We start from the raw sequence: 27,656 nt of genomic DNA, 5'->3' as shown, positions 1-27,656 counted from the left end.
TCCATCCTCACGCATGTTGAAAAATGGTTCTAAAAACGAGCCTTTTGCCCCAGAGTGATTGAACAACTGGGATGTGGGTGAGCAGGTCTCCCCTGTTCTCCATTCCCCCAACTTAGCTTTAAACACAGCAGCTATTGAATCAACCTGGAAGGTGGCAAAAAACAACAACAAACTATTAAACACAGGATCCCAAAAACAGGTGTCAAGTCTTTATACCTTTTGAGCTCAGAATGTTTCCTGGATGTCGTCTTCCTTGGTCTGGATTTCATCCGGTGGCCTTTTCCTCCTTCCTAGTATTTCTTGAGTCATCTCCCCCTGCTGACCCCGCACTTTCTTCTGACTTTCCTTGCTTGATACATCGACCATCCTCAATAAGCAGAGGCTTGACAGCCATCTGTCAGGAATGCTTTGATGGTGTTTCCTGCTTGGCAGGGGGTTGGACTGGATGGCCCTTGTGGTCTCTTCCAACTCTATGATTCTATGATTCTATGATTCTATGAATATGTTGATCTCCATGGCATCGTCTGGGTGTTGGCTTTTTGCCCTGCATTTCTTCCTTCCCTTCTTTGGCTTTTCTCTCCTTTTCCTCTACTTCCTTCTCCAGTAGTCTGTTACCTTTCTGCCAAGTGTGCTGTGATGAGATGCTCCTAGAAGTTTCAAGCATGCAGAATCACACACAATCAGCTGCGTTCCTTATTTGTCCAACTCCTCTTAGTTGTAAACACCCTTTACCACTCTTTGTTTATTGCTGCTCAAAATGGTAGGTTTCTCCTGGTTATCTTGCATCGCATAGGTTGCTTAGCTCCTCCTCTGACACCTCTGGGTTGGCCTGACTTCCCAGTGGACCTGTGCGGGAGGATGTTTGTTTGCAGAGAATGGTGCTATTACAACTTTCCCTCTCTGTGGGTGTGTTATGCGTGCGTACAGTTGTTGCTGATATCTTTGCTTAATGGCATCTGTTCTGTTTTCAGTTTCTGGAGAGCATAATCCTTCCTCTGTGATGGGGAGGAGACTCCCTCTAGGAAGCCTTTCCAAATGCACTCCCGTAGAAAGTGGGGAAATACTATATGTTCAGTGGATTATAATTAACTTGTGCAACAACAGGTTGGTTGCTTGGTACATGGGGAGGAGCAGCTGTGACAGGTGGCGCTGCCAGGTGTGGAAACAAAGTCCTACAGGGATGGAGGAGAAACGAGATTCAGTGGGCATTTAAAGTCAAAACCTATCTGATCCACACTTTTCAAAACACAATAAAAACTCAGCCATTTTTCAAAATTTGCACTGAATTTTGCAAGGCAGTTCTTCAGCCAAGTAACATATACAGTGGAACCTCGGTTTATGAACACCTCGGTTTACGAATTTTCGGTTTATGAACGCCGCAGACCCATCTGGAACGGAGTAATTCACTTTCCATTACTTTCACTGGGAAAGTTCGCTCCAGTTTATGAACGCTTCAGTTTAAGTATTCCGCGGACCGTCTGGAACAGATTAATCCACTTTCCATTACTTTTACTGGGAAAGTTCGCTTCAGTTTATTAATGCTTCAGTTTATGAACAGACTTCCGGAACTAATTGTGTTCATAAACCGAGGTACCACTGTACAAAAATGCATATGCTGATGTAAGGTTTCCATAGAACTGCATCTATTGGTGAAAACAACATACACAATTGCATTATACTTGGGGAAGTTGCTTTGCAATCGTGTGGCTATTAGGCAAAACGGCATACAAAACTGTGCAATTTAGGAGAAATTTGCATTCATACGCTGATGAATTTTCATAAGGACATCTTTTTTAAAAAAATAAATCACAAAATGATGTTGAAATGAAGTGAACTGAAGACTGGAAAAATGAGAATCGTAGGAATTGTGGAGTTGGAAGGTACACCAAGGGTTATCTAGTCCAGTGGTCCTCAACCCCCAGGCCATGGTACCGGTACCGGTCCATGGATCAATTGGTACCAGGCCGCCCAAGGAACATTAAATACAATTAAATTAAAATTATTAAATCAAAACAATCTAAAGAAAATATAAACAATCAACGTCCCCCCCCCAGTGGGCCGCAGTAAAATGACCAAACGTTGACTTGTCCGCGGCGATAAAAAGGTTGGGGAGCACTGATCTAGTCCAACCCCCTGTAGTGCTGAAAGAAACTGAAATTGACAAGATTCACCCCTCCTACAAGGCAGCCATGAACTCTCTTGGCAGGATCATCATTAGATGAACCATCACCTCTCCACTTCTCTTGCTCTTTTATATGCACTTGTATGTTATTTACTTAAAATTTACTTAAAACTGATTTGCTGTTGTAATGATGACCAGAATAAGCGTTAGTGCAGAAGGCTGCAGCACGATAGCTGCCAGGAGTGAGACCAGAGGTCTGTGCCGGTTGCCAATCTTATCTGCTACCGAGCCAAGTTCAGGTTGTAACTCTCAGCGTAAAAAGCCCTTAAAAACTTGGGACCAGTTTACCTACGAGATCGCCTTAATCTACATATGCCCACTTGACCGCTTTGATCTGCAGAATTGGCACTGCTACAGATGCCACATTATAGCACCCCTTCCGTATTTGTAAGAACTCAGTCGTTTAGTGTGGCAGTCCCTACACTTTGGAACTCCCTGCCTATTGAGATTAAACAGGCTCCTTCACTGCAGCTCTTTTTGACGCCTGCTAAAAAACATTCCTGTTTAGACAAGCCTACCCCGATGCTTACAGAGTTGAGGTAATTTTAATCCCTTTTAGTATTTTCACTTTTCTATGTTTTAAAGTAGGGCTGTGAGTGTTTCTTGATTCTATCTTTTGTAAACCGTTTTGAGGTTGTTTTCCCCCCAATTAAGCGGTGTATGGATTTTATGAAATATGAATAAAAACAAAAGCATAGCAGTGTGTGCATAGGAGCCAGCTCTTTCGCTCCTCCCAATAAAATATTTGAGGGGTCCAACCCCCCCCCCCAACCGTTGATGGGGATTGTTATTCAAATGGTGTGTGTTTGCCGCATATTGTGATCGATTATGCACGGAGGGGCTTACCCGGGCACCCCAATATTTTATTCAAGTCCGTGCCAGATTACCAAATACGCAGAGTAAGCACTGGCCTATGGGCCCCATGGCTTTTGGGGGGGCCCGTGACAACGGATCAAAATAATATTGATTTGATCTTGAAATTGATTTATTAAAATTGTTGGTTGGTAAAACCAAAAACGTATTAGGAGATCATTTGCGAGCCCCACCCCCACCCCCGATTTCGACTGCCGCCCTAGGGGCCTCCAAGGGGTTTAATCCGGCACTGATACACAACCTCCCCTGCATGTGTGTATTTATCATTTATTTTTTCATCTAATAAATTGCACGGGGTTGGACTAGATGACCCTTGGGTCCCTTCCAGCTCTACGATGCTGGGACTAATAAATTTGTATGTCGCCCTTCACCCGAAGATCGAAGGGGGTTCACGACATAAAAGCGTCAGATGAAGCGCACATCGGAGTTCCCCAGTAGCTGCGTCCTTCCCCAGAGCCGACGCTAGGCGGAGAAATGTAGCCGAACATCGCTGCCTTTAGCAAAGCGGGTCAAGGCCCGGATCCGCCCCCGACGGGGCGGGGAAGCCGCCGAAGGCCTCCCCCCGCCTCCCCTTCTCCGTCCCTCCCCATCGCAGCCTCCGAGTCCGGGGCACCGCCGGGTCGCTTCGGCTGCTGCAGCCAAGGCTGCCATGGCGTGTGGATTGGCCGCCAGACTCCTCTCTTACTTCTCGTTGCTCCTCTGCTCGGCTCGAGGCATCGCTACAGGTCGGTATGCGAGGTCCGGGCTTGGGCGCACGTGGGGACAGGGCGACCCGTGTCCCGCCGCGGGGCTTGTTTTGCGCGTTTGTTGGGCGCGCCCGGGGAATGCGAGAGGTGCCTGTAACAAACAGTCCGAGACGCCTTCCCTACTTCCGAAGTTACTAGTGGGGTGAGGGGGATAAGTTGGTTCCCTCCTACCGGTATTAATAGCCTAATGTCCCAGGGCGCTGGTTGCAAAAATGTTAAATACAGCATTAAAACAATTGACATCGACCCCCCTCCCACTTCAGCTGGTAGCTGATTTAAGGGTAGTGGCCCTTTGTTTTAAAAAAGAAAGAAAACTTCCCTCATCTCCCCCCCCCCACAATTTGCAATTGTAAGAGAAGGAAAGAGGAAAAAGAAACAACAACATTAATCTTTCTGACAATCTGGCACAAGCTCTGTTCTGGCCCTGCCAACGATCTGGAACGACTTTATGTATCGTTATTAATTTTAATGTAAAGAATGTAAATAAACCCCTGTGATATACAGTCATACGATACATAATTTGATACTGTTGTGTATACTGCTGATTTGTCATCTAGATTGCCCAGGTGCAGTCAGTTAAAAACAATGATTTGTAAATAAAACAAACAGTGGTAAAAATTAACCTAATCCCAACGCTGGACTGTAGGAACTATCCATAAACAAAGTAATTGCTTTTGAATAACAATAACAATCATCATCATCATCCTTTAACTCAGTCATGCTCCCCACCTCTAGATTCTACCTTCTTTAGTTCATTGCAACCACCAAGTATGTAAGAACATATACAGTCCTGTACTTAAAAGTACCGGTACTTGCCATTGGATTCAGCAGGACTTCTGCCTCTCAGTCATAGCTGCCAAGTTTTCCCTTTTCTCGCGAGGAAGCCTATTCAGCATAATGGAAAATCCCTTAAAAAAAGGGATAACTTGGCAGCTATGCTCTCAGTAGACCTGGGATTGTGCTGTTTTTGAGTTTAATATCTACTGGTATATTCTGCATTTCTGCCAAATAAGGTAAAGGTAAAGGTACCCCTGACCGTTAGCTCCAGTCGCGGATGACTCTGGGGTTGCGGCGCTCATCTCGCTTTACTGGCCGAGGGAGCCGGCGTACAGCTTCCAGGTCATGTGGCCAGCATGAACTTAGCCGCTTCTGGCGAAGCAGAGCAGCGCACGGAAATGCTGTTTACCTTCCTGCCAGAGCGGTACCTATTTATCTACTCACACTTTGACGTGCTTTCGAACTGCTAGGTTGGCAGGAGCTGGGAACAAGCAACGGGAGCTCACCCTGTCGTGGGGATTCGAACTGCCAACCTTCCAATTGGCAAGCCCTAGGCTCGGTGGTTTAGACCACAGTGCCACCTGCGTCCCAGTGATCAAGGTAGTTTACAGTAAAAAGGAAAAAGGAAAATGTGGTAGGTAAAAATTAAAATTAAAATCCAAAGTTATAACCAACAAACTGATGTCGATGAGTGAGCTTTGGGGCTGGGTAGGGAATTGGACCCAGAACTCTGCAGTAAGGCCAAATTTCTGCCCCAGGCACCCCGCATTGATTGACCATCAAAACACTGGCAATAACTGGCTCCTGCTAATTGGAATCTGTCGGAATTGTTATTGGACTGTTGTTTTTAACTCTGGGGCTGCTGCTGCTGCTGTTTTTTACCGTAAATACAACATTAATAATCAGCAGTGGTTGGAGCGAAATCCTGATCAGATTTAGGGGGTGCATGGGGTAGGATAGGGGGTAAAACGCTATTGCGCATTAAAACACAATATGAACAACAGTTTAATAGCACTTTTACAATCACAGAAATAAGGTGGGTTCCCCCAAATGTACTTCTCTAGTGTCAAAGGCAAGGGGTAAAAGGTTGCATCTTCAACATCCTCTGACAGCTACATGATGAAGGTTCCAGATGCATCTCTGTGGGGAAGGAGTTCCACAACTCGGGGGACACCACCGAGAAGGCCCTCATTTAGGCACCAACCCACTCCAAGATTTTGAGGGCGATCGAACTACCAAGCGGCCCCCTCTGCTAATCTTAGCACTGAGAGGGTTTGTAGGGAAGGGGGTGGTCTTTCAGGTATTTGGGGCCCGAGTCGTGTAGGGCTTTAGGTACTAACATGTGCACCTTGAATTGGGCCTGGAAATGAACTGGCAACCTGATTTAAAACAGGGGTTATGTGAGATCTTGAAGGAACCCCTGCCAGGAAACTTGGCCGCTGTGTTTTGGACCTGCTTAGCATTACTTTGGAGATGAGTCACTGTCCGCCTGGTCCGCTGCAGCCTTTGAATCCACGTACGCAGCAGGGTGGGCGCTTTGTAAATGTGAAATGATGGTTTGGCAATCGCAGGGCAGCAGTCCAAGGAACAGCAATGGGTCTGCTGTGTTGAAAGACGGTGCCAGAAATCCAACAGCACGATAAACGAGTGCCCTGAGATGATTGTGCTGAGGAAGAGAATGGGTAGATGCAAAGTCATGTTTCAGTGGAAACCTTCTCCACCCATAAGAAGTGTCTTGATGTAGAAGACCCAGGAACGATTTTGGCCTGTATCCTGTTCCTCAGACTGGCCAAGAAGTCTACAATCTGTGTCTTCTTTGTTGTTTGCCCTCAACACCTTTGCTTGTTTGTTTATTTAGAGCAGGCACCCCCAAATTCGGCCCTCCAGATGTTTTGGGACTACAACTCTCGTCATCCCTAGCTAACAGGACCAGTGGCCAGGGATGATGGGAATTGTAGTCCCAAAACATCTGGAGGTCCAAGTTTGGGGGTGCCTGATTTAGAGCATTTACATCCCACCCTTTAGAGTAGACAAAACAATTCTCAGTGTGGCTTACAAAAAACAGTTCCAAGACGGTCCTTGTCCTCAAACTCAGGATCTTCAAGAAAATAAAATAGAAACATGGCACACAAGGAAAAAAGGAAGGGCAGGGAGGAGGATAAAGCCAGCTTAAGCACAAGTTCTTCAAGTTATAGTTCAATAATAATAATAATAATAATAATAATAATAATAATAATAATAATAATTTTATACCCCGCCACTCTGGGTGACTTCCAACAAAATATTAAAAATACAATAAAACATCAGACATTAAAAACTTCCCTAAACAGGGCTGTCTTCATCCGTCTTCTCAAAGTCAGACAGTTGTTTATTTCCTTGACATCTGGTGGGAGGGCGTTCCACAGAGCGGGCGCCACCACTAAGAAGGCCCTCTGCTTGGTTCCCTGTAACTTCGCTTCTCACAGTGAGGGAACTGCCAGAAGGCCCTCGGAGCTGGACCACAGTGTCCAGGCTGATTGATGGGGGTAGAGACGCGCCTTCAGGTATACTGACAGGTATAAAGACACTGCTGGACTCCATGCCTCCTCAGCCTCAGCCAGCATGGCCAATGGTCAGGGATGATGTGAGCTGGAGCCCTACAAATCTCTGGAGAGGGCCCAGTCTCTCCTCCCCTGTGGCGTTGCAGCTAATCCCATCTTGCAAGATGGTAGAGCTGGTTTCTACCTTTTTCTGCAAACTCCCTGTTGCATGAGCTCCTCAGAGGAGATGGTGGCATACAAATGTAGGAAATAAATACGCCACTGCTTTGCATGAATGAATGCAGTGATTTTTCTTTTCCCCTTTGGCCATCCACAGGGACGGAGGAGGTGGTGATTGGGGAGGTGGAAGGAAACGTCACCCTCATGTGCCGGAATGTGTCTCCGCGAGCGGTCAAGGTGGAATGGTTTCACGGGGACCCGGGACAGATCCCCATCCTCTTCTCGTCAGACGGCAGCCTCCCTTCCGACACTCGCTTCTCCCTGGTGAAGAACAGCTCCTTCCACATCTCAGGCTTGCGGCTGCAGGACGAAGGCAACTATACCTGCAGAGAGGTCCTAAACGAGACAGACCACAAACACAGGATTCAGTTGCTCGTTGCCAGTAAGTTGCTGTCTTCATTGTTTGCTTGGCCAATAACACGAGATGAGCGCCGCAACCCCAGAGTCGGTCACGAGTGGACCTAATGGTCGGGGGTCCCTTTACCTTTACCTTTATGTATATGATTAACAAATCAATACAGCATTTATAATCTATAAAATGATATTAACAACACTAATAAATTAGCAACTAAAGAATGAATTAAGCACTGTTAAGTTCATACACACACTCGCCACATGCCCATGACTCATAAACTTTCACTCCATTCATTAAAATACACATGATGCCTCTGGCAGCAACTCCCTTCTGAATGTTCCTCAGGTGGGGCAGCCCAGATGAAACCAACCACCCCCTCCCTGATGGCAGACACGAGTCTCTCTTCCCTCAGGGTTCTACCTCTGGAAGCTGCTCCTTTTTGAAGGCTCCTGGGGTTGAAGGGTAGGGCAAGGCAGGTGGGAAAAGCCATTACCTGCTGGCCAACACAGTTTCTCACGCCTCGGGAGAGGAGAGGGCTCTTGTGCTCGCGTCCTGCTTGAGGGTTTCCTGCGGGCATCGGGGGGGGGCAGCATGAGAAGAGGTTGCTAGATGGACCATTGGCCTGGTCTCACAGGCTCTTCTTGCATTTTTCAAGCAGCTTGCTCGGTTGACCAAATACCGGAAAATAGGTCGGATGATTTGTTTTTATCAGATTATGTTTGTATATGCATTGGAAGCTGCCCAGAATGTCTGGGGCAACCCAGTCAGAAGTGCAGGATGCAAAATATATTATTATGATGATTATGATTATGATTATGATTATTATTCCAATGGCCAGCAGCCTCTTTTGCACAGATGACTAGATTGCTCTAGAAAGGTCTAGTACCCAGCCCTTGCAGAACAGATACCCATTACAACTGTACAATGACGTCTCTTCCTCATCCTTCCTCAGCAAAGTCCACCTAACTGCCACCACCCTTGTGGGAGCTCCGATATTTTCTTACTAACCGGTTCACCTCTTCCTTACTTCCTGGCTTCGTTCCTTGCACAGCACCCTGTTTGCTTTCGAGGTGTGCTTTGTTGGTCATCGTGAAGCATGAGTGAGCTGAACAGAGAGTGGCACCTTTTTCATTGCAGGACGTTACAGCTCTGAAAGGCTGTGACCTAGAGGCTGGGGGGCCAGCATGGGGAAGCGTGTCAGTGCAGGCTGGACCAAAGTCCAGATATCTGCCGTGCAGGGAGGGGCAGGGAGAGGGCTGCTTGCCTTCTTTCCAAAGGCCCTGATGAACCACTGCAGCAAAAATGGAAATTGCTGAACCTTCAGGAATCTTTGCAGATGAAAGTTGGTATCCCCTCTTAGGGCAGAGTGGCTGTTTTGCATGTGGGGTGTTTGTGTGTGTTAACCCTCCGCCCCCCGCCCATATTTCCAGCTAAAAGGAGCAGGATTTGGGAGACAGCTGCTTCCTATATTGCTTTGTTTCTAGCCCGCATGTGGGGCAAACCCCTCCTCCCCGCCTGTCAGCAGCAAAACTCACTGGGGGAGATCAGTGGTAGAACAGCTGCTTGGGATGCCAGCACAGCCAGTTCTGAGGTTGACGGACCAGTGGGTTGACTCGGTGTAAGGCAGCACCCTATGCTCCTGTTTAATCCTTAATTGGAGCCATGAGGACTAGAATCCTGCTTTATTTCTAGGGAAAACAGAGTGCAAGAGTGTGTGCTTTGTCACTGGCATCTGCAGGCAGGGCTGGGGAAAGACTTCTGACTGAAACCCTGGACAGCTGCTCCCAGGCGATGCAGTCAATACTGAACTTTAAAGGATTTTTTAAAAAAAAATCGTGGATGGGAAGGCTATCAATGGCTGCTAGCCACAGTGGCTATGCTCTACTTCCACTGCCTGAGTTGTGGGTTCAAGTCCCACATTGGGCAAAATATTCCCGCATTGCAGGGGGTTGGACAAAATGACGCTCGGGATCCCTTCCAATTCTATGATTCTATGATTAATTCAGTTTGCACTTACAGCCCAGTGGAGGGAGAGCAAGGTCTGGGTTCAGGACCACGGACAGTGCCCTTTACAGCCAAGGTCAAACCTCCAAGGTTTCTCAGAAAAGTCCTGGAGCATCTGGCTGAGTTTTACAAAAATTATTTGCAGGTGGTGATACGGACTTGAGAGATAATCCCCTGATGGGATACTTATTGGCAGCTGTAGGTATCCCTTGATAAAGTTCACTCCAAAATAAAGCACCCTGCATTCCCACCAGAAATAGGAAGCTGCCCCCTTTGTTCCCACAACCTCTCTAACAATTTGGTGATTTCTTGGAAGCAATATGAGATAGTTAAACAGCTTTTAAAAGCATAGTCGTTCCTTGGATCCCAAACGCCTTGTGAGTCAAACGTTTTGGCTCCCAAACGCCGCAAACCTGGAAGTGAGTGTTTGCGAACGTTCTTTGGAACCCAAATGTCCGGCTCGGCTTTTGATTGGCTGCAGGAGCTTCCTTCAGCCAATTGGAAGCTGCGCCTTGGTTTCCGAACGTTTTGGAAGTCAAACAGACTTCTGGAACGGATTCCGTTCGACTTCTGATGTACCACTGTATATCCTTTTTCTTTTTTTTAAGTACCTGTCTCTTCCGCCTGCTTTCCAGGTGGCCCCACCAAGGTGAATGTCAACATCAGTCCTGTCACGGTGTTACCAAATGGCACCCTCTATGCCCAGAGACATGGGACCCTCAACTTCTCTTGCACCAGCGACTCCCGACCAACCTCTGCGACCAAATGGGATTTCTCCCAGTCTGGCTCCGGGCAGGAGCCCTTCACGGAAGTCAACAGCTCCCTGAGTGACTTTACCCTCTACAACTTGTCGCCCAGGTTGCAAGGAAATTACTCGTGCTCGGCAACTAACCTGCTCAGCCACCGGCAGCAGACCGTCACCCGTGAACTCCTGATCTACTGTACGTATACCAATAGGAAACGCTTGCATAGGGTTTTGCCTTAAAAGCACTCAGTGTGGTGGCCTGCATCCCATAAAACATGATGGCCCAGCTAAACATGGGGATACATCAATATATCACCGTGTCTGAAATAAGGATGGAACTATGTAGAGGTGAACAGTAGGGTCGGGCAATATCTGGTTTTCAGCATCGTGATAATCACCAGCTAAACGTGATATTCTGATATATCACAATGTCTGAAATAAAGATGGAGCTATGTACAGGCATGGGCTGGCTTCATGGTTTTCCCCACATTGTGATTTTTTGCACAGTGCGCACCCACCCACACCATGATTTGCGATCAATGCTTCTTTTTTCCCCTGGAAAAAAGGTGGGGAAGCTCACAATGAAGTAAGCTTGTTTGTTGGTTTGTTGCAGGCCCAGTCACAGTGCCCCCTGCCCTCCCAGCAGTGGCAAAATGTAGTATGTGATGAATAAATTGAAGCAGAAAATGATCTGGGTTAGAAGTGGCTACAACTTTATTGATTACAGATATAGGTGGATTTTTGGCTCAGGCATTGGGTGTATATCCTTTCCAGCTTCCTCCCTGCTCCCCCCCCCCCAGACAAAAAATAATTATTTAATTTTTAAAAGCTTAGGGAACTCAGTTTCCCCCCAGTTCCTGCTCATTGTGATACATTGCCAGGTCAAAAACTATGAAACCGATATTACGATATGGACTTCAATCCAGTTTTGGAGGCTATATCAATATATCGGGACACAGGTGGCGCTGTGGGTTAAAAACCACAGAGCCTAGGGCTTGCTGATCAGAAGGTCGGCGGTTCGAATCCCTGCAACGGGGTGAGCTCCCGTTGCTTGGTCCCAGCTCCTGCCAGCCTAGCAGTTCGAAAGCACGTCAAAAGTGCGAGTAGATGAATAGGGACCGCTACAGCGGGAAGGTAAACGGTGTTTCCGTGTGCTGCTCTGGTTCGCCAGAAGCGGCTTTGTCATGCTGGCCACATTACCTGGAAGCTGTACGCCGGCTCCCTTGGCCAGTAATGCGAGATGAGTGCGCAACCCCAGAGTCGGTCACGACTGGACCTAATGGTCAGGGGTCTCTTTACCTTTATCAATATATCACCCAGCCCTAGATTGCGAATTGCCCTTTCTTGGAACCCTGGAGGGCTGCTGCGGTCCCTACGGACAATAGGGAAATCTCCTAGGACAGGAGAAGTGATTCAGTAGCAGGACATCTGCTTTGCCATGCAGAAGGTCTTTCATTCCTCTCCAGGTAGGGCTGGGAGAGAGGCCCTGCCTGGAAAGATGCTGCCGGTGTTGATGGTACTGAGCTTAGATGAAGCAACAGTCTCGGCATAAGGCAGCTTCCTCTGTGTGCCAGGAAGGAAAGCAGATACTGGACCACTGAGCTCGCCAAGTAAGTTGAGGGCAGCTTCCTATGCACCCCCCAGGCCTTCAGTTTAACCACAACACTACCCACCTAACCTCTGAAGGCAGGGAGGCTGCCATGGGCCCCCCAGTGATTATCTCCGTGGGCTGTGAAGTTCAGCCTCAAAGATGGCGTTTTCTCATATATCCTGATCCTAAACTGCTTAGGCCTTGAAAGGGTATTTTGAGGCTCCTGGGGGAATGCAGCCCTTGAGGGACTTCTCTTGTGAAACAAAAGCATAGGGTGGATGAAAGCAGAGCCAAAAGAGGAAGGGCTTCTGCTTCTCTCTCTCTTTCTGTCTCTCCCCCAACATCCCCTTTCCCCCCCTCTCTCCTTGACACCCCTCCTCTCTCATCCTCTCTCACCCCAACACCCAGATTGCTCTTTTTGGAGGTCTTGATGTGGGAAAACCCCCACCTAAAGTCTGTTGCAACCGAGTGCCTTAGTCACTAACAACGTTGAGTGACGCCCGAGGATTCTCTTAAAGCAAAATTTTATTTCTTGCAGGAAAGGTTACTGCAAGCGATCAGGGAAGCGACCGGAGACAGAACCCAGATCTCTGTTTACACACAATTTAGATAGTCGTATAGATTAGACCGGCAAGACACCCAGTGATAAGAGTCGTAACCGCAAAGGCTGATGTTTCCACACTTCAGCTAGCTAGGCATTTTTCCTGTTTATACCCCTGTTTTAAAGGTCATGCCCTTAAAATTTTCCTTTACACACACACCTTGTGGTTTGCACTTTCCTTGTCCCTCAAGCTTGCATGATTTCAGCACGAATACCAGGAGAATACATGTTGATGGTGCCAGCCTGCTACAAGATGGCATTAGTCTTGCTTCAGCTACAACAAAGATGGCGGTGGTCTTGCTTTGATTACAACCGTCTGAACTGTTTGCTTGCTGAGGGGCATGTGAAATTGGTGGGGTGCGGATTGCTCGTGCCCGCTTCAAGCCTGAACACCCCAGCCTCCCATGGCCAGCCATGTCTTTACCTGCCCTGCTCCAAAAACATATATAACCTGTAGGGCAGTTGGACATGGCTTGGCCCAAACATCCTGCTGAGAAGGCCCAGCGGGCCTGTGGGCTGTAGGTTCCTAACCTCTGCTTCAAGGGACACACCGATGAAAATTAGGCTTGGGAGAACGGGGAATGAAATGGGCAGGGGACCTTCATATGTGAACACTAGATTATTTTGTACATGCACAATGGCCCCAAAATAAAAAAATCCTCTCAGGCATATATATATATATCCTATATAATAATGTGCAAGTGTCTCTGCGTCCAGTCCCTGTGTCCCTATGTCCGCACTACTGCGCATGTGCCCCACGGACAGGGATTGGACGCAGAGACACGAGGCATTTGGCTCCCTCCCCTTACCAGCTCCAGGCTTGGGCTCCTTTCCAGCCTCTTCACTCTGGCCACAGGCGACAAATGTGCGGCCGCCTCCTCAGCTCCCTCTTTCGGAGCACCGGCGCCCAAGTGGAGCAACGTGCGGGGGGAGGAGGAGCGGGAGATGGCCACAAATTCGGTCACAAGATGGCATGATGGAGGCAGAAAGATCCGCTCGGCCTCAGTGGCGTCGTCGTCATCCCCCGCCCGCCTTTCGAACTACGCTTCCCAGCAGCAATTAAAAACTAACAAGGGGGGTTGGCGGGCTGGTGTTGGTGGTGGGCCAGCCACGTTCCTGGCTAGCGAGGCGGCCACAAGTGTTTTCCCTCCCGCTCTCTCCATTCCTATGTCTCTCCCCTTAGAAACCTCCCCCCCCCCCGCCCAAGGAGAAATGCTGCCTGGGTTCACTTGCAGGGGGGCGGGGCCTACAGTTTGAGTCTGCCTCAGGCTGGCCGAGGGAGGCGGGCGAGGGGCTGAGGTGACCCCCCCCCGGTTTGTCTGAGGAGAAGCGCTGCGCTGTCCCCCCGCCGTCTTTGGCAACGGGCGGCAGCCTCTGTTTCTGGGCTCCCTCGGGGAAGGAGCGAGCCGATGCAAGCAAATCCCTTCCTCCCTCGGCTCGATCTCCCCCGGCACCTGTTGCTGGAGCGCTTTCCTATTTCCTCCAGCTGCGCCCTAAAGCGCATTCCGGCAAGTGCGTTGCCTCTCCCCCTACAAAAAAGGACCCAGATATTTGAATGAATGAATGAATGAATGAGCCAGCCCCCCAAAAAACCCAGGCGGTTTTGCCTGTGAGCGCAGCCCGATCCTGTCACTGTTCTAGCACCCGTTAATTTAACAGGCTTCAGGATTCTAGTGTATCTATATCTATATCATCTATATCTATATCTATATCTATATCTATATCTATATCTATATCTATATCTATATCTATATCTATATCTATATCTATATCTATATCTATATCTATATCTATATCTATATCTATATCTATATACAAACAATGGCTTTACCTTGGTTGCCAAACACCTTGGAACTCGTACGTTTTGGCTCAGGGACGATCAAAAACCGCAAATGAGTGTTTTGGTTTTCGAACGATTTATGGAAGCTGAACGTCCAGCACGGCTTCCTCGGCTTCCGATTGGCTGCAGGATGCTCCTGCAGCCAATCGGAACCCACGTCTTGGTTTTCAAACAGTTCCGGGAGTCGGACAGACTCTGTTTGAGAACCAAGGTACGACTGTATAGATATATTTTTGCGGAAGAGAAGGTGAATGTTTGGTCTCCTTGGCTCTGCCCTTTACCCAGCTTCACCTAGAGAGCCCGCCCTGCCCATCCCTTATACAGTAATGCACACTGGAATCCTTATTTGTTTTGCCTGTGGAACTTTCGTGTTGAAAAACAGGTTCTTGGGCTAAGCCCAGGGAGGAGGCAGCTCAGATTCAGCTCTTTCATTCTGTCGTCTGCCTTATTTCTCAAATGCCCTGTCCAAAGCCTCTGAAAGTCATTCTGAGATAATAATATTTTTTTAATGCGTTGCAAGAATGAAGAAAAACAATCCTGAACTTTTGCAGACATCCAGACTTTTTGGGTGGCACGAGGTTAAATCACATCCTATGCTATCGACGGCTGACTGTGTTAACATGCTGGATTTTCACTGCATATTTTGGGATTTCAGCTGGGTGCGTGCATGTGCAATTTTTTAAATTTTTTGGAGGTTATTACAAAAACAAAACAAGAAATCGTACCCCAGTGTTAAGGAGAGGGCTGAATATCTTCAGTTCTGATTTCCTGTTAAATTTGGAGGCAGGTTTCAGAAACAGCAGTGCAGAAAAAATGAAAAGTGGGGAGGGACACCAATTGTAAAAAAGCAGAAGACCCAAATTAAACCATTGCATCGTTTTTTTTTTATTAAAAAACCACACAGTGTGCTATGGATCTGACACAGATCCAGATGTTCTGCTTAGCTGCCTTCCAATGGCCCATCCAGCTTAGTATTGCCTACACTGACTGGCAGCAGCTCTCCAGGGTTTCAGGCAGGGAGTCTCCCCTCACCCCCGGCCCTACCTGGAGATGCCACCGGGGAGTAAAGCTGCCCTGCAAAGCAGATGCTCTACTGCTGAGCTGCGGCCTGTAAGGTTCTAAAGATTGAATAACACCTCCACCTGTTAATCTCGTGAATTTCTACGCCTTCCTCAGATCCTCCACCATCACCGCCTCGATGTTGGGCTCAAACCTCCGCGGAAGGCTCTGGAGGGGTGCAGCTCCTTTGCAGCTGGACCGGGGGTTACCCGCACCCCACGCTTCAGTGGACCAATCTGGGGAACCTGAGCCGGGGAAGTAACGTGCCGGGCATTGCAGACACCAATGTGGCTGCTTTGAACAGCTCGCCTCTGCTTTCTGGGAAGGAGTTTGTTTGCCGCGGGGTCCACCTGCTGCAACAGACCGGCCAGGCCTGCACCGTGAGGCTGGGTGAGTCAACAGACTGATAAAACCCTATTTGAAAGCCATCCCAAGTCGACCACCACTGCCTTCCTTGCTTTCTCAATATGTCTGTTTCAGTTACTCTTCCCCCCCCCCCGCCTTGTGTTTCCTCTGGTTTAGAGGCCCCTTCGCTTGTGTCCGACCCCATGAGGAACTGCTTCGTAGGGGGGGCCACCAGGATGACATGTCAGGCCAGTGCCGGAAACCCCCCTGCCAATATTTCCTGGCTGCGCAACATCTCCCGGACCCAGACGGAGATCCGTTCCGGCGGGAGGTTTCTGGTCAGCCAAAAGGGCAACGTCTCCACTCTGGTCATCCAGAACTGCTCTCATGGTGCGGACAGCGGTTTGTACATTTGCAAGGTTGAAAACCCCCTGGGGCTGAAGGAGGCCTATGTTTACCTCACCGTGATCGGTAAGCAGATAACCTTTAAAACGGCAGTCCGCTGGCATGCTAAGGAATGAGGCGGGGTGAAGGTTGTGTCAATTTTTGGATGCTCTCCAAGCATCAGACATCGCCAGTAAAAGGGGGGGGGGGAAATGCTTTATTTATTTATTTATTCATTCATTCTTTTAGAGCATTTGTAGCCTGCGCTTTGGCCAAAAAGGAGCACAGAGTGTCTTATGTACAATCAACTAAAACAGTGTTTCCCAAACTTGGATCTCTAGGTGTTTTTGGACTACAACTCCCATTATCCCTAGCTAGCAAGACCAGTGGCCAGGGATGATGGGAACTGTAGTCCAAAAGCAGCTGGAGACCCAAGTTTGGGAAGCCCTGAACTGAAACCAAGGCAGTGCCTCCACAACTACCCATAATATTAGCACTTGGGGCTGTCCAGGGAAGCTCAACATCCAGGGAAAGAAAAACAGCACATAGTTAAAACGATGGTATTTGCTCCCACAGTGTAGAATGATGGCCTCCAACTTGGATGGTTTTTAAAAGAATAGGCACATTCACAATGGAGAAGGCCGCCAATGGCCGTGTTCTGCTTCCACGGTCGGAAGGCAGACAGTTTGCCCCTGGATACCAGCTGCCAGGAGTCACAAGTGGGGAAGAATGTTATTTCCCTCAGGTCCTGTTTGTGGTTTGGCCATTGTGAGAACAGGATGGTGCACTAGGTGGGCCTTGGGCCTAATCCAGCAGGTCACTTTTTAAGAATTCTTCTTGGCGGTTTTTGTTTCTTAAAAGAGTCTAGACCTGAGAAGTAATATGAGCTCTGAGGAAAGGCAACGTGGTACTACTGAATGTTGGAAAGGGATAAGATCAGGCATCCCCAAACCTCGGCCCTCCAGTCCAGATGTTTTGGACTACAATTCCCATCTTCCCCGACCACTGGTCCTGTTAGCTAGGGATCATGGGAGTTGTAGGCCAAAACATCTGGAGGGCCGCAGTTTGGGGGTGCCTGGATAAGATGATAATAATAAAGGGATACAATAATAATAATAATAATAATAATAATAATAATAATAATAATATTTATTATTTATACCTTCTCCATCTGGCTCGGTTGCCTCAGGAGAGAAAAAACATACGTCAGGGGAGAATAAACTCTGCCCCATTTGGGTGAATAAACTGCCTCATTGGCCCATAAGGTTGAAATCAAAAGTTGAAAGGAGCAGCATTTTGGAAGCTGCTTTGCACTGCTCCTTTCAATTATTATTATTGACAGGGATTGATTGATTATATTGGTATTGATAATGTTATCAGTAATAATTACTGCCTGTTTATTTCTCCAGAGTTTTCTAATTTTTTTTAAAAAAATTCTTACACTCTTGTGGTATTTGCCGTTGGGTTGCTGTGTAAGCGTCCCTGAGACATTTAATTGACGGTGAGTTATTGATTTTAAATGAAGACGTTAAAATAGGCCAGAACTGTTATTGCGCTGCTTTTCTTCCCACCCCTCCAAACCACTCCTCCCGCCACAGAGCCAGTGAACATCGCAGGCATAGTGGGTGCAATTGTGGTCCTTTTGCTGCTGGGCGTTCTAGTCCTCTCTGGAGTCCTCTTATACGCTGGACCCCGTTGGTGCCTAAAAGGTAAGAAACAGCTAGCTCTAATAACCCTTCCAGGCGACAATTATTATTATTATTATTATTATTTTAAAAAAACTATGAAAATTACAACTCCCATTATCCCTGACCATTGGCCATGCTGGCAGGGGCTGATGGAAATTGTAGTTCAACAACATTTTGGAGGGTCGTAGGTGCCCCCCTCCCAGTCTAAAATTTGCTACAGGGGTATTTGAACGGTATGCAGGCAGAGCAGTCAAAGACGTGGTCTTTTAGTGATGGCACCCCAGTTTATGAAACTCCACTTAAGGCAGGATTGAAATCTGTGCAATGAATCTCTTCATTCCAGTACCAAAATCTGGGCTCTCTTTTTAATTTTAATATTTAATTTTATATGATACCTGTCACAGTGGCCGGATGGGACTACTTCAGAGTAACGACTCTACACCGCTCTGCATTTTATCTTTTTATTGGTGCTGCGTATTTACAGTGCTAAAAGTAGAGCTATTTACAGAGACACATCTTTTCAGCTTTAATCAGAACCTCCGAATGGCGTTTGGCGCGTCTTGCGCCAGCATAACAACTTGGGGAGCCCCATCCTCTTCCCCCGACGCTTTCTGCGAAGTTCCGGAGTTGGGGGGATGGGTCTGCCCCCCTTTTTTCCTCCTTCCTGTCCCACCTGGGACGCTGGCTCTTCTACCCTGCCAGAGCCTTGGACCCCACTTCCTGTTTCCCCACTTGAGCTGGAGCTTTCCCTGCTCTCAGTCGTGCTCTGGGCTGGGCTGGAACTCAGGAGGGGAGGGGCTTCGCGATACCCCTTGCCCCTCACAATACCCATTCGGCGGCTTTCAGCACATACAAGAAAAAGATTTAACAGAAGCCAGTTCTGGGCCTTTAACCCACCGTATCTCCTGTGATTTGGGTTCTCTTGGATTGGGCCAGAATTGTAGAAACACCACAAGTTTAATGTAGCAAAACACAAGCTCTATGCGCTTTGATACCACATCAGATGCATGTTGTACATTCTGAGCAAGTGCATTTTTACCCATTGATCAAACTGTCTCCTCTTTCTTCTCTCTCTCTCTCTTCCAGCCAACATGCTCAGGTGAGTGTCTCCTTTTCTTAAATGGGCAAGTCCTAACCAGCGTCACCCAGTAGGACTGATGCTCGGTATTAGAGCGTTTGTTTTGCATGCCGCACTTTGGTTTCCAAATGTTTTGGAAGTAGAATGGACTTCTGGAACAGATTCTGTTTGACTTCCGAGCATACCTGCCATGTTGCTGTCAGAGAAATAAGGGACCGGCCGGAAATAGCAGACCAGAAGTAGCGCTGCCGCCATTTTGGAACTGGGCGGAGCATGCTCAGAAGTGACTTTTGATACTGCTTTGCCCAGTTCCAAAATGGCCGCCGCGCCAGAAGTCACACTGCAGCCATTTTGGAACTGGGCAGAGCAGCATCAAAAGTCGCTTCTGAGCATGCTCCGCCCAGTTCCAAAATGGCCGCCGCGCCAGAATGAACCGGGGGAAAACAAAAAAATCCATTTTTTCAGCTAGGAACAGCTAGAAAAACAGGGATTTCCCAGGGGAAACGGGAGACTTGGCAGCTATGCTTCCGAGGTACCACTGTATCTGCATCCAAAACCACCTCTCTATCCTCCATCCGGCAAGTGAGAGGCATTATGGGAGATTAAGCTTCCAGCCAGGCAGAAGCCCTTGAAGCTGTGAGCCAGGGCAGTGCATGGTGTGGCTGGGGAAAGTTCCGAGGGCCACATTGAGAGGCCTGGGGGTCTGCATTCAGCCCCAGGGTCTGAGGTTCACCCAGCGCTGAGTTAAAAGAGTTGGGTAGCAGGCTGTGTCAAGAACCTTTCAATGCTTGAGCACCTGGAGAGCTACAGCTGGTCAGAGTCACAAATGTGGAGCTGGATGGACAAACAGACAGCTGACATGCCTGGGGTGTTTTCTGGTGGCCAGGTCTACCCATTGAATTGTGTGGGGGTTCTCCCAACCCTCTCCCAGAACAGATTCAGAGGAGACTTGGGGAAGTGGAGAAATCTCCATTGCGTTAGCCAGTCCTTGCAATGGCTTCCATTAACACATGGACTTTTTTCAGTGGTCCGGTCTACCTGTTGAAATGCATTATTCAACAGAGGCATCTGTGCTGATGGGGAAAACACCTCTACCAAGATCCCCACCCCCAAGTCGTAATATAGCTGCACAACAACCCCAGCAGAAGCGGATTTAGGGGAGTGCAACTGGTTTGGTCACACTGATTGCAGAGCCTCGGGGTGCCATAGGGGCCACCACTACAATGCAGAATGGAGGGTGAGAGGCAGGGGGTGCTGAGTTTTGGCATTGCATGGGGCACCATTGAAATGTGAAACCCCGAGGCCTGCCACCGACCCCAGTCCATTTCCTTCTGCTGCGAGGGATAAACCCTGGGAGCTGTTTGTAGATGCAGTCGAGAGGGCAGACAGCATAAAATCCCTTGCCTGTTGAAGAGGAGGAGGAGGTGTGGTGGTGGTAGGGAAAGGTCCCGCTGACTGTTCTCTTAACTTTCCGTCCTTCTGACCACCATAGGAATCGAGATGCAAATGATATTCTTGTGCTGATGGATTCGGAGGAAGAGGATCCGCTGGCGGAAGCAGCCGGGGAGCCTGCTTCAAATCAGGGGGTTGCCCTGGCTAGTGGAGAGTCTGCCACGCCTCACCAAAGTAAGCTGTGAACCTTTGCTTAATTTCTTTATTAGCAGACAATTGCAGAATTTTATAGCAATCGACAATTATGCCCGGTAGATGACATTAATAAAAATGCACAGTAATGCAGCCACAGAATTCTAGACAATAAGCATCTGTCCGTCTCTAGGCATCTATCTGTCTCAAGAGTCAAAGGGGTGCCCCTTGGGGGGGGGGTGAAGTCAAACCGCTGTGTTAGCAGCACTGAAGTGACCTCCCCGGGGCGCAAGGAGACCTTGGGCTCGCTGATGTAGTCCAAAGGAAAGCAGAGTAATCCATTTGGCACCAGTTTGGCTGCAGGAGTAGCCGGAAGGAGGTGTACAAGGCACCATCCAACTGTCTTAGGGACTCTGCTCCAGATTTGTATGGTTTACTCTTTAGCCTTTTCTTCACCCAAAGCTGTCCCGCCAGGCAGCAGAGGTTTATGACCAGTGTCTTCCTTCTCCTAGATGGGCTCGCTTCCCAGGTTGACGAGCCCCGTCTGCCCCTCCCCTCTATGCCACATGCAGAAACCACCTTCTGGGCCATTGGTCCCACTACAGTGGTACCTCGACTTACGAACGACTCAACAACCGAATTTTTCAACTTACTAATGGGGCAAATGGCTGCACGCTTACAAATTTCTTGACATCCGAACGGAAACCGCGGCGGTTTTAGATAGGGTTTTTTCGACTTACGGATTTTTAGATGGGGTTGCTTCGGCTTATGAATTTTTCCATTTCCAATGCATTCCTATGGGAAATTGCATTTCCAATGGCGCTTTTCGACCTACATGTGTGTACACACACACACACACACACACACAGAGAGAGAGAGAGAGAGAGAGAGAGAGAGAGAGAGAGAGAGAGAGAGAGAGAGAGAGAGTATATATTGTCCAAATTCATGAACCACTTAAAAGAGACACAAACTGTTACCAGGCTTTTATTTACCTTCTTTGGGATTAAAATACCCAACAGGTAAAATGCAAAAGAATTGAGCGGCAGGTCCCAGAGGTGGTGTTCAGCTAGGCAGGTTAAACTAACAAGATATTTATAGTGACTGGGAGGGGGATCTGGCGCGGCGGCAGCAGGATGCCCCATTAGCTAAATTGGTGCTTCAGGTTAAGAACAGTTTCAGGTTAAGAACGGACCTCCGGAACGAATTAAGTTCTTCACCAGAGGTACCACTGTATAGTGAAGTTTTTTTTAAATGTTTAATGTTTTATTATGTATTTATATATATGTTGGAAGCTGCCCAGAGTGGCTGGGGCAACCCGGTAAAAATGTGTGGGGTATAAATAGTAAATTTATCATTATAGGATGGGACGTCCCTATTTTCACCAGAGAAATATTGGAGAGTATGAGAGAAAGTGTTCCTATATATTTAGGAATAGTTAACCACCCCCGGAATAGCATTACAAGGGAGGCATGGTCACCCCAGTGCATGATGGGTAGAGGATTCCAATGCAGTTCCTTGAAGCTCTCAGAAATCTGTAACCAAAAGCCTCTGTTTATTAACAATCTCTTCAGATCCATGGTTCACAGTTACGAGGGTGGTAGACCTGCTGAGGTAATTGTGAACCTTCACAGCCTGAGTCATGCCTTTAGTGGGCCGCTATGGGCTGTTTTTGCCATTGCAGCCTCTAGTAGTATTCTGGATCATAATTAAAACATGCAGTAAAACTTACAGCGACGGCGTGACTCTGGAAAAGGATTGAGAAAAAGCAATCAACCTTATAGCGGTTGCAAAGAACATGATAGCTAAAAATTGGAGGGAGAAAAGTTTATCTCCTACTCTACATAAATGGTTTTTTTTGGGGGGGGGAAAGGTCTATAGCAGGCACCCCCAAACTTTGGCCCTCCAGATGTTTTGGACTACAATTCCCATCTTCCCCGACCACCGGTCCTGTTAGCTAGGGATCATGGGAGTTGTAGGCCAAAACATCTGGAGGGCCGCAGTTTGGGGATGCCTGGACGAGAGGCTATTGCAGGCATTCCCAAACTTCGGCCCTCCAGATGTTTTGGACTACAATTCCCATCATCCCTGACCATTGGTCCTCTTAGCTAGGGATCATGGGAGTTGTAGGCCAAAACATCTGGAAGGCTGCAATTTGGGGATGCCTGGTCTATAGTAACAAAGATTAAGTTAACTTATTATAAAAGAATACATATAACCCAGAGGTATTCAACCTTTTTGAGTCCATGACTCCCTTGACCAACTACATTCGTTCTGCGGCACCCCTGTGGGGCTCAGGAGCCCAGTTATGTCACCCTTTGCCTGCAGAGCTGGCAGCCTCTCACCCTTTTTTGAACACCTTCCCTTGTGGAAACAAAATAAAAATAAAATAGAAAAATTCCTTCCAGTAGCACCTTAGAGACCAACTAAGTTTGTCATTGGTATGAGCTTTCGTGTATCTGAAGAAGTGTGCATGCACACGAAAGCTCATACCAATGACAAACTTAGTTGGTCTCTAAGGTGCTACTGGAAGGAATTTTTCTATTTTATTTTTATTTTGTTTCGACGGCAGACCAACACAGCTGCCTACCTGTGACTTCCCTTGTGGAGCGCTCCCTCAGCCTCCTCTCCTCTCCCCTCTCCTTGGGAGTCCTCCGGGCAGCTCCTGCTGCCAGCCCTGGTCTCCGAGCTGGGGGCCCCCTTGCCCCAAAGAGAGGTGCCTCCATACACTGCCCCACAGGGTCTGGGAAGAGGATGCCCCCAGCCTTAATGGGCCAATGGAGACAGGTCAAAGGTGAACATGAGCCCAGCCCCTTACCTTGGGAGGCAGCAGTGGCAACAGTGGGTGCTGCCAGGCCAGCATGGTGGAAAGGCTCCCCTTCGGCACCGGGCACTCAGCTCCCAGGCAGCTTGTAGCCAGGGCTGCTGCAACAAACAGCTGTGCAAGCCTTTGGGAGGCAGAGATGTGAGAGGGCATCAGAGGAGGGAGGGAAGGAAAGAGGGACAGAGACCAGTGTTGCCTGTGGCACTCATGACTATCATTCAAGGCACCCCAGGGTGCCATGGCACACTGGTTGAAAACCACTGATAAAACCTAATAGGTATTTTGGGGAAATTGCCATTTTTTGGGGGTAATGTTTTGGAATAGTAAGTCTTTAACAATAATGTTTATGCTGGTTTCAGCTTGTAATGCGGTGATTATTTCTTTAATGATGTTTCAGTTTACTTTATGGAATCTACATTAAATTTATTTATTTTTTAAAAAAGCCAGCCTGCAGTAAACTGACCCTATGAAAATAACCCAGCCATTAAAACAGGAAGCTTGGGGCAAGAGCTGAAGGCGATGTGCTGGTGCAAGTTTCACTCCCTTGTGCTTTGTTTCAGGCCCCCAGGTAGACGTGCCTAGTGAAATTTCCCCGGAGGACACCAACAGAGAAACCGGGTCCAAAATGTAGAGGGAGCTCTCTTCATCGTTGCCTTTCCGTGTGTGCTAGGAACCAAAGCTTCACCGCAATGTGACTCTGCTCCGATCCTGACCGGGGAGAAGGAAGGAGTTCATTCGGCAGCCAGATCATTCTCAGAGGCCTTCTTCATCTTGATCATGCCCTTCCACATTTTTCATAATTCTCCCGCCTGCTCCCCCGCCCCCGGTCTTCCTTTAAAGAAAAAAAGACTGAGCTTGAAACTTCATGGCAGCGATACAGGAAATGTGCAGGGAGGGGGCAGGAGCAGGGCAGTTTCCTTCCTTAGGAGCAAGAAGGAAAGATTAAGGCTGTGTTAGGAAGGAGCTTCGCTGGGCGTCCTCCAGGGCAGCTTGAAGGGCTGGAGGGAGGGGGTTGTCTTGAACCCGGTTCCGTTTGCCCAGCTTGGATCTTCCTTGGCATGAAAATGAATTGGGTTATTCTGATCCTTGTCCATAACTATGGGCAGGATTCTTGCATTGCAGGGGGTTGGAATAGATGAGCCTTAAGGTCCCTTTGAGCTCCACAATTCTGTGATTCATTGGCTTGCATATTTACAGCAAAGTGGAGGCAGCTGGCACAACTATGCTTCCTCTGTGGCCTTAAGCAAGCTGAATGTACCCCTCTTAACTCCTTCTGTTCTGGGATTCTCTTTTGGGAAGGGCTTGTAGCTCAGGGGCTAGAGGATCTGCCTTGCATACAGGAGGTCCCTGGTTCAGTCCCTGGCATCTCCAGTTGGGACTGGAATAAGACTCCTTGTCTGGAGAGCTGCCAGTCAGTGCAGGCAATCCTGAGCTGGATGGACAAGTGGCTGTTTTCCTATGTTTTTTAGAGAAAGAGATGTAGCTCAGTGGAAGAACATCTTCATTGCATGCAGCAGGCCCCCGGCTCAATCCCAAACGGCATCTCCATGTAGCTAAGAAAGAACCCTTGGCCGAAATCCTGGAGAGCCACTGCCGGTCTGTTTAGGCATGATTCTGCATTAGGCTGCCTCCTGTGTGGGGTTGTCAGCAGTAAATGAATTTAAAGCTTAGGGGCAATGTAAACCTGAAAAGGTACCAGCAGGCCCGGCTCTAGGGGTAGTCTCGGTGGCACGGGGCACCAGGCCAGCGGGGGGGGGGGGCGCTGCGCATTGAAGCCGTGCGGAAGCCGTGCTGCACACTGCGCCCACCCACCAGGGCGGGGGCGCTGGAGCGATCTCTGCGCCACGGCGCCAGGGCGCCCGACCTGCTTGAGATTGCCCTGGGTACCAGGCTACTGTGAGTTGCTGAGTGGTACAATAAAGCAAGCCCTATGAAGAAAGAATGAAGTCTGTGGGCTTCTCAGATCTCCTTTGTAGAATCCTAAGATCATAAAGCATTAGATGCCCTGGTCTAAAAACACTAGATGGGAAACTGATTTATGTATTTCAGACAAAATTTGGGGATGTCGTGGATCTGGGTTATGCCAGTGGAGGCCTTACCCGATAAAACACTGGATGTAGTTAATATGAAATAAATATTGTGCCCTATTGCTGCATAAGCCCATTCTGCAGATGGGTTAAGACCGCCCCCCCCCCAATGATGTCGCCAGTTCATGGTAGCTGCAATCCTCCAGGACAGTTTCCTGAGTATGCACAACTGAAGCAAATGGGAGCCATCTAGGAGTACAGTACAGATCAGCTCACAATCATTTTGGTGGGGCCTGTTTGAGTAGACTGTGCCCTCTTCCAAAATCAATTTTCCAGCCCATCCAGTTACTTGGTGTGTTTGTGTGTGACACAGGCTGGCTTGGGCTGTGTGGTTTGGTAAGCTGATTGCTTAAAAAAGAATTGTTACCTGGAGGCAACAGCTGGTCCCAAACTCAATTCCAAAGAGTTGTAGAAACAGGTTTTTCTTCCGGAGAACAACTGTGCAGGTGATCTTTTGCTTATGGAATAAAAATGTGTATTTTGCATCCGATGTGTTTGCACATGTTTTAACTTAAATAAGAGAGGTCTGGATATATGTCCCCAAATTTTGGATAGCCAGGGCAGTTTATTCCTGGTTTGCTATCTAATGACGTAAGAACGTAAACATTGGTGTTATCTGCACCTGCAAAAGTTCTGGGATGGTCATATTTGCTTTGCAATCAATGCAGACTCTGCAACTTCCAGCTGTAACTTTTTCCACTGCAAGCATTCTATGTTTTCCTGTGTCCCCATTTTGTGGCACTATAGCGTACAAGTGCCCCTCCAGGCAGCAAGAATTTGGGAACATGTGAGGAAGCATCGCAGAAGAACTAATAAAGCTCAATGATGTGTGGACAGTCAAGGCAGCTTACCACATGGGAAAAATACATACCGGTAACTACAACGGTACAAAAGCAGTCATAAACAATAAATTAAACATTTAAAAAAATCCAAAACCAAACTGATTAATTTCCACATAAAATGTAAAGGGACCCCTGACCATTAGGTCCAGTCGTGACCGACACTCGGGTTGCGCGCTCATCTCGCATTATTGGCCGAGGGAGCTGGCGTATAGCTTCCAGGTCATGTGGCCAGCATGACAAAGCCGCTTCTGGCAAACCAGAGCAGCACATGGAAACGCCGTTTACCTTCCCGCTGTAGCGGTTCCTATTTATCTACAGTACTTGCATTTTGATGTGCTTTTGAACTGCTAGGTTGGCAGGAGCTGGGACCAAGCAATGGGAGCTCACCCCGTCACAGGGATTCGAACCGCCGACCTTCTGATCAGCAAGCCCTAGGCTCAGTGGTTTAACCACAGCGCCACAAATCAAAAAATTAACCACAGCGCCACAAAAACTAAAATGAAGATAAAAAAACCAAGAACCACAACCCTCCTGCAACAACAACACCCTCCGCCAAAAAATATCCCGGCTCAATCAACTTCTAATGCATCATTACTGCCTCAATGATATGTTGAAGACCAGTCTGTAGGGACCCCAAAAAGCCTTTTTGAGTGCATGATTGAATGTGGCTTCCTTCAGCAGTTTATCATTTTGTGGTGTAGCGCTTAAGAGTGTCGGACTAGGACTCCCTGGGTGACCTGGGGTCAGTCACTGCCTCTCAGCCTAACATGCCTCACAGGGTTGTGGTGAGGATTTGCAGGAATAGAGCCACCTGCACCGAGCCCTCAGCCAGTTGTCATGTGACTTTTCTTCTGGATCTGCATAAGGCGAGGGCAACCCCACACAAAATTTCTAGTGATAAGAGCCTCAGTGATGCCCTTTTGTGTTTTGAAGCATCTAATTCTTAATTTACTCTGGCAATTGCATCCGCCTAGTTGTTTTTATAAATATTTGCTCCCCCCCCCCCGTCACTGATGACAAAAGCGACACTATGTTTAGCCTGGAGAAGAGAAGGTTAAGGGGAGATATGATAGCCATGTTCAAATATATGAAAGGATGTCATATGGAGGAGGGAGAACTATTGTTTTCTGCTGCTCCAGAGAAGCGGACACGGAGCAATGGATTCAAACTACAAGAAAGAAGATTCCACCTAAACATTAGGAAGAACTTCCTGACAGTAAGAGCTGTTCGGCAGTGGAATTTGCTACCAAGGAGTGTGGTGGAGTCTCCTTCTTTGGAGGTCTTTAAGCAGAGGC

At 48.1% G+C, this 27,656-nt stretch overlaps 1 protein-coding gene across 1 annotated transcript; it reads left to right on the top strand.

Annotated features, from left to right (window-relative positions):
• Positions 1 to 3,524: 3,524 nt before the first annotated feature.
• VSIG10 (V-set and immunoglobulin domain containing 10) lies at positions 3,525 to 26,009 on the top strand. The gene is made up of 9 exons (XM_035098819.3): positions 3,525 to 3,780; positions 7,435 to 7,719; positions 10,332 to 10,637; positions 15,650 to 15,922; positions 16,055 to 16,348; positions 17,860 to 17,970; positions 19,036 to 19,048; positions 20,520 to 20,653; positions 23,993 to 26,009. The coding sequence occupies exons 1-9, from the start codon at positions 3,705 to 3,707 to the stop codon at positions 24,061 to 24,063; spliced, it is 1,563 nt and encodes a 520-aa protein (XP_034954710.2). The 5' UTR covers positions 3,525 to 3,704; the 3' UTR covers positions 24,064 to 26,009.
• Positions 26,010 to 27,656: the final 1,647 nt, after the last annotated feature.

Source organism: Zootoca vivipara, chromosome 16 (genome assembly GCF_965207765.1).
Source record: "Zootoca vivipara chromosome 16, rZooViv2.hap1.1, whole genome shotgun sequence".
Lineage (NCBI taxonomy): Eukaryota > Metazoa > Chordata > Lepidosauria > Squamata > Lacertidae > Zootoca > Zootoca vivipara.
This window is presented reverse-complemented; position numbering and strand designations above follow the sequence as displayed.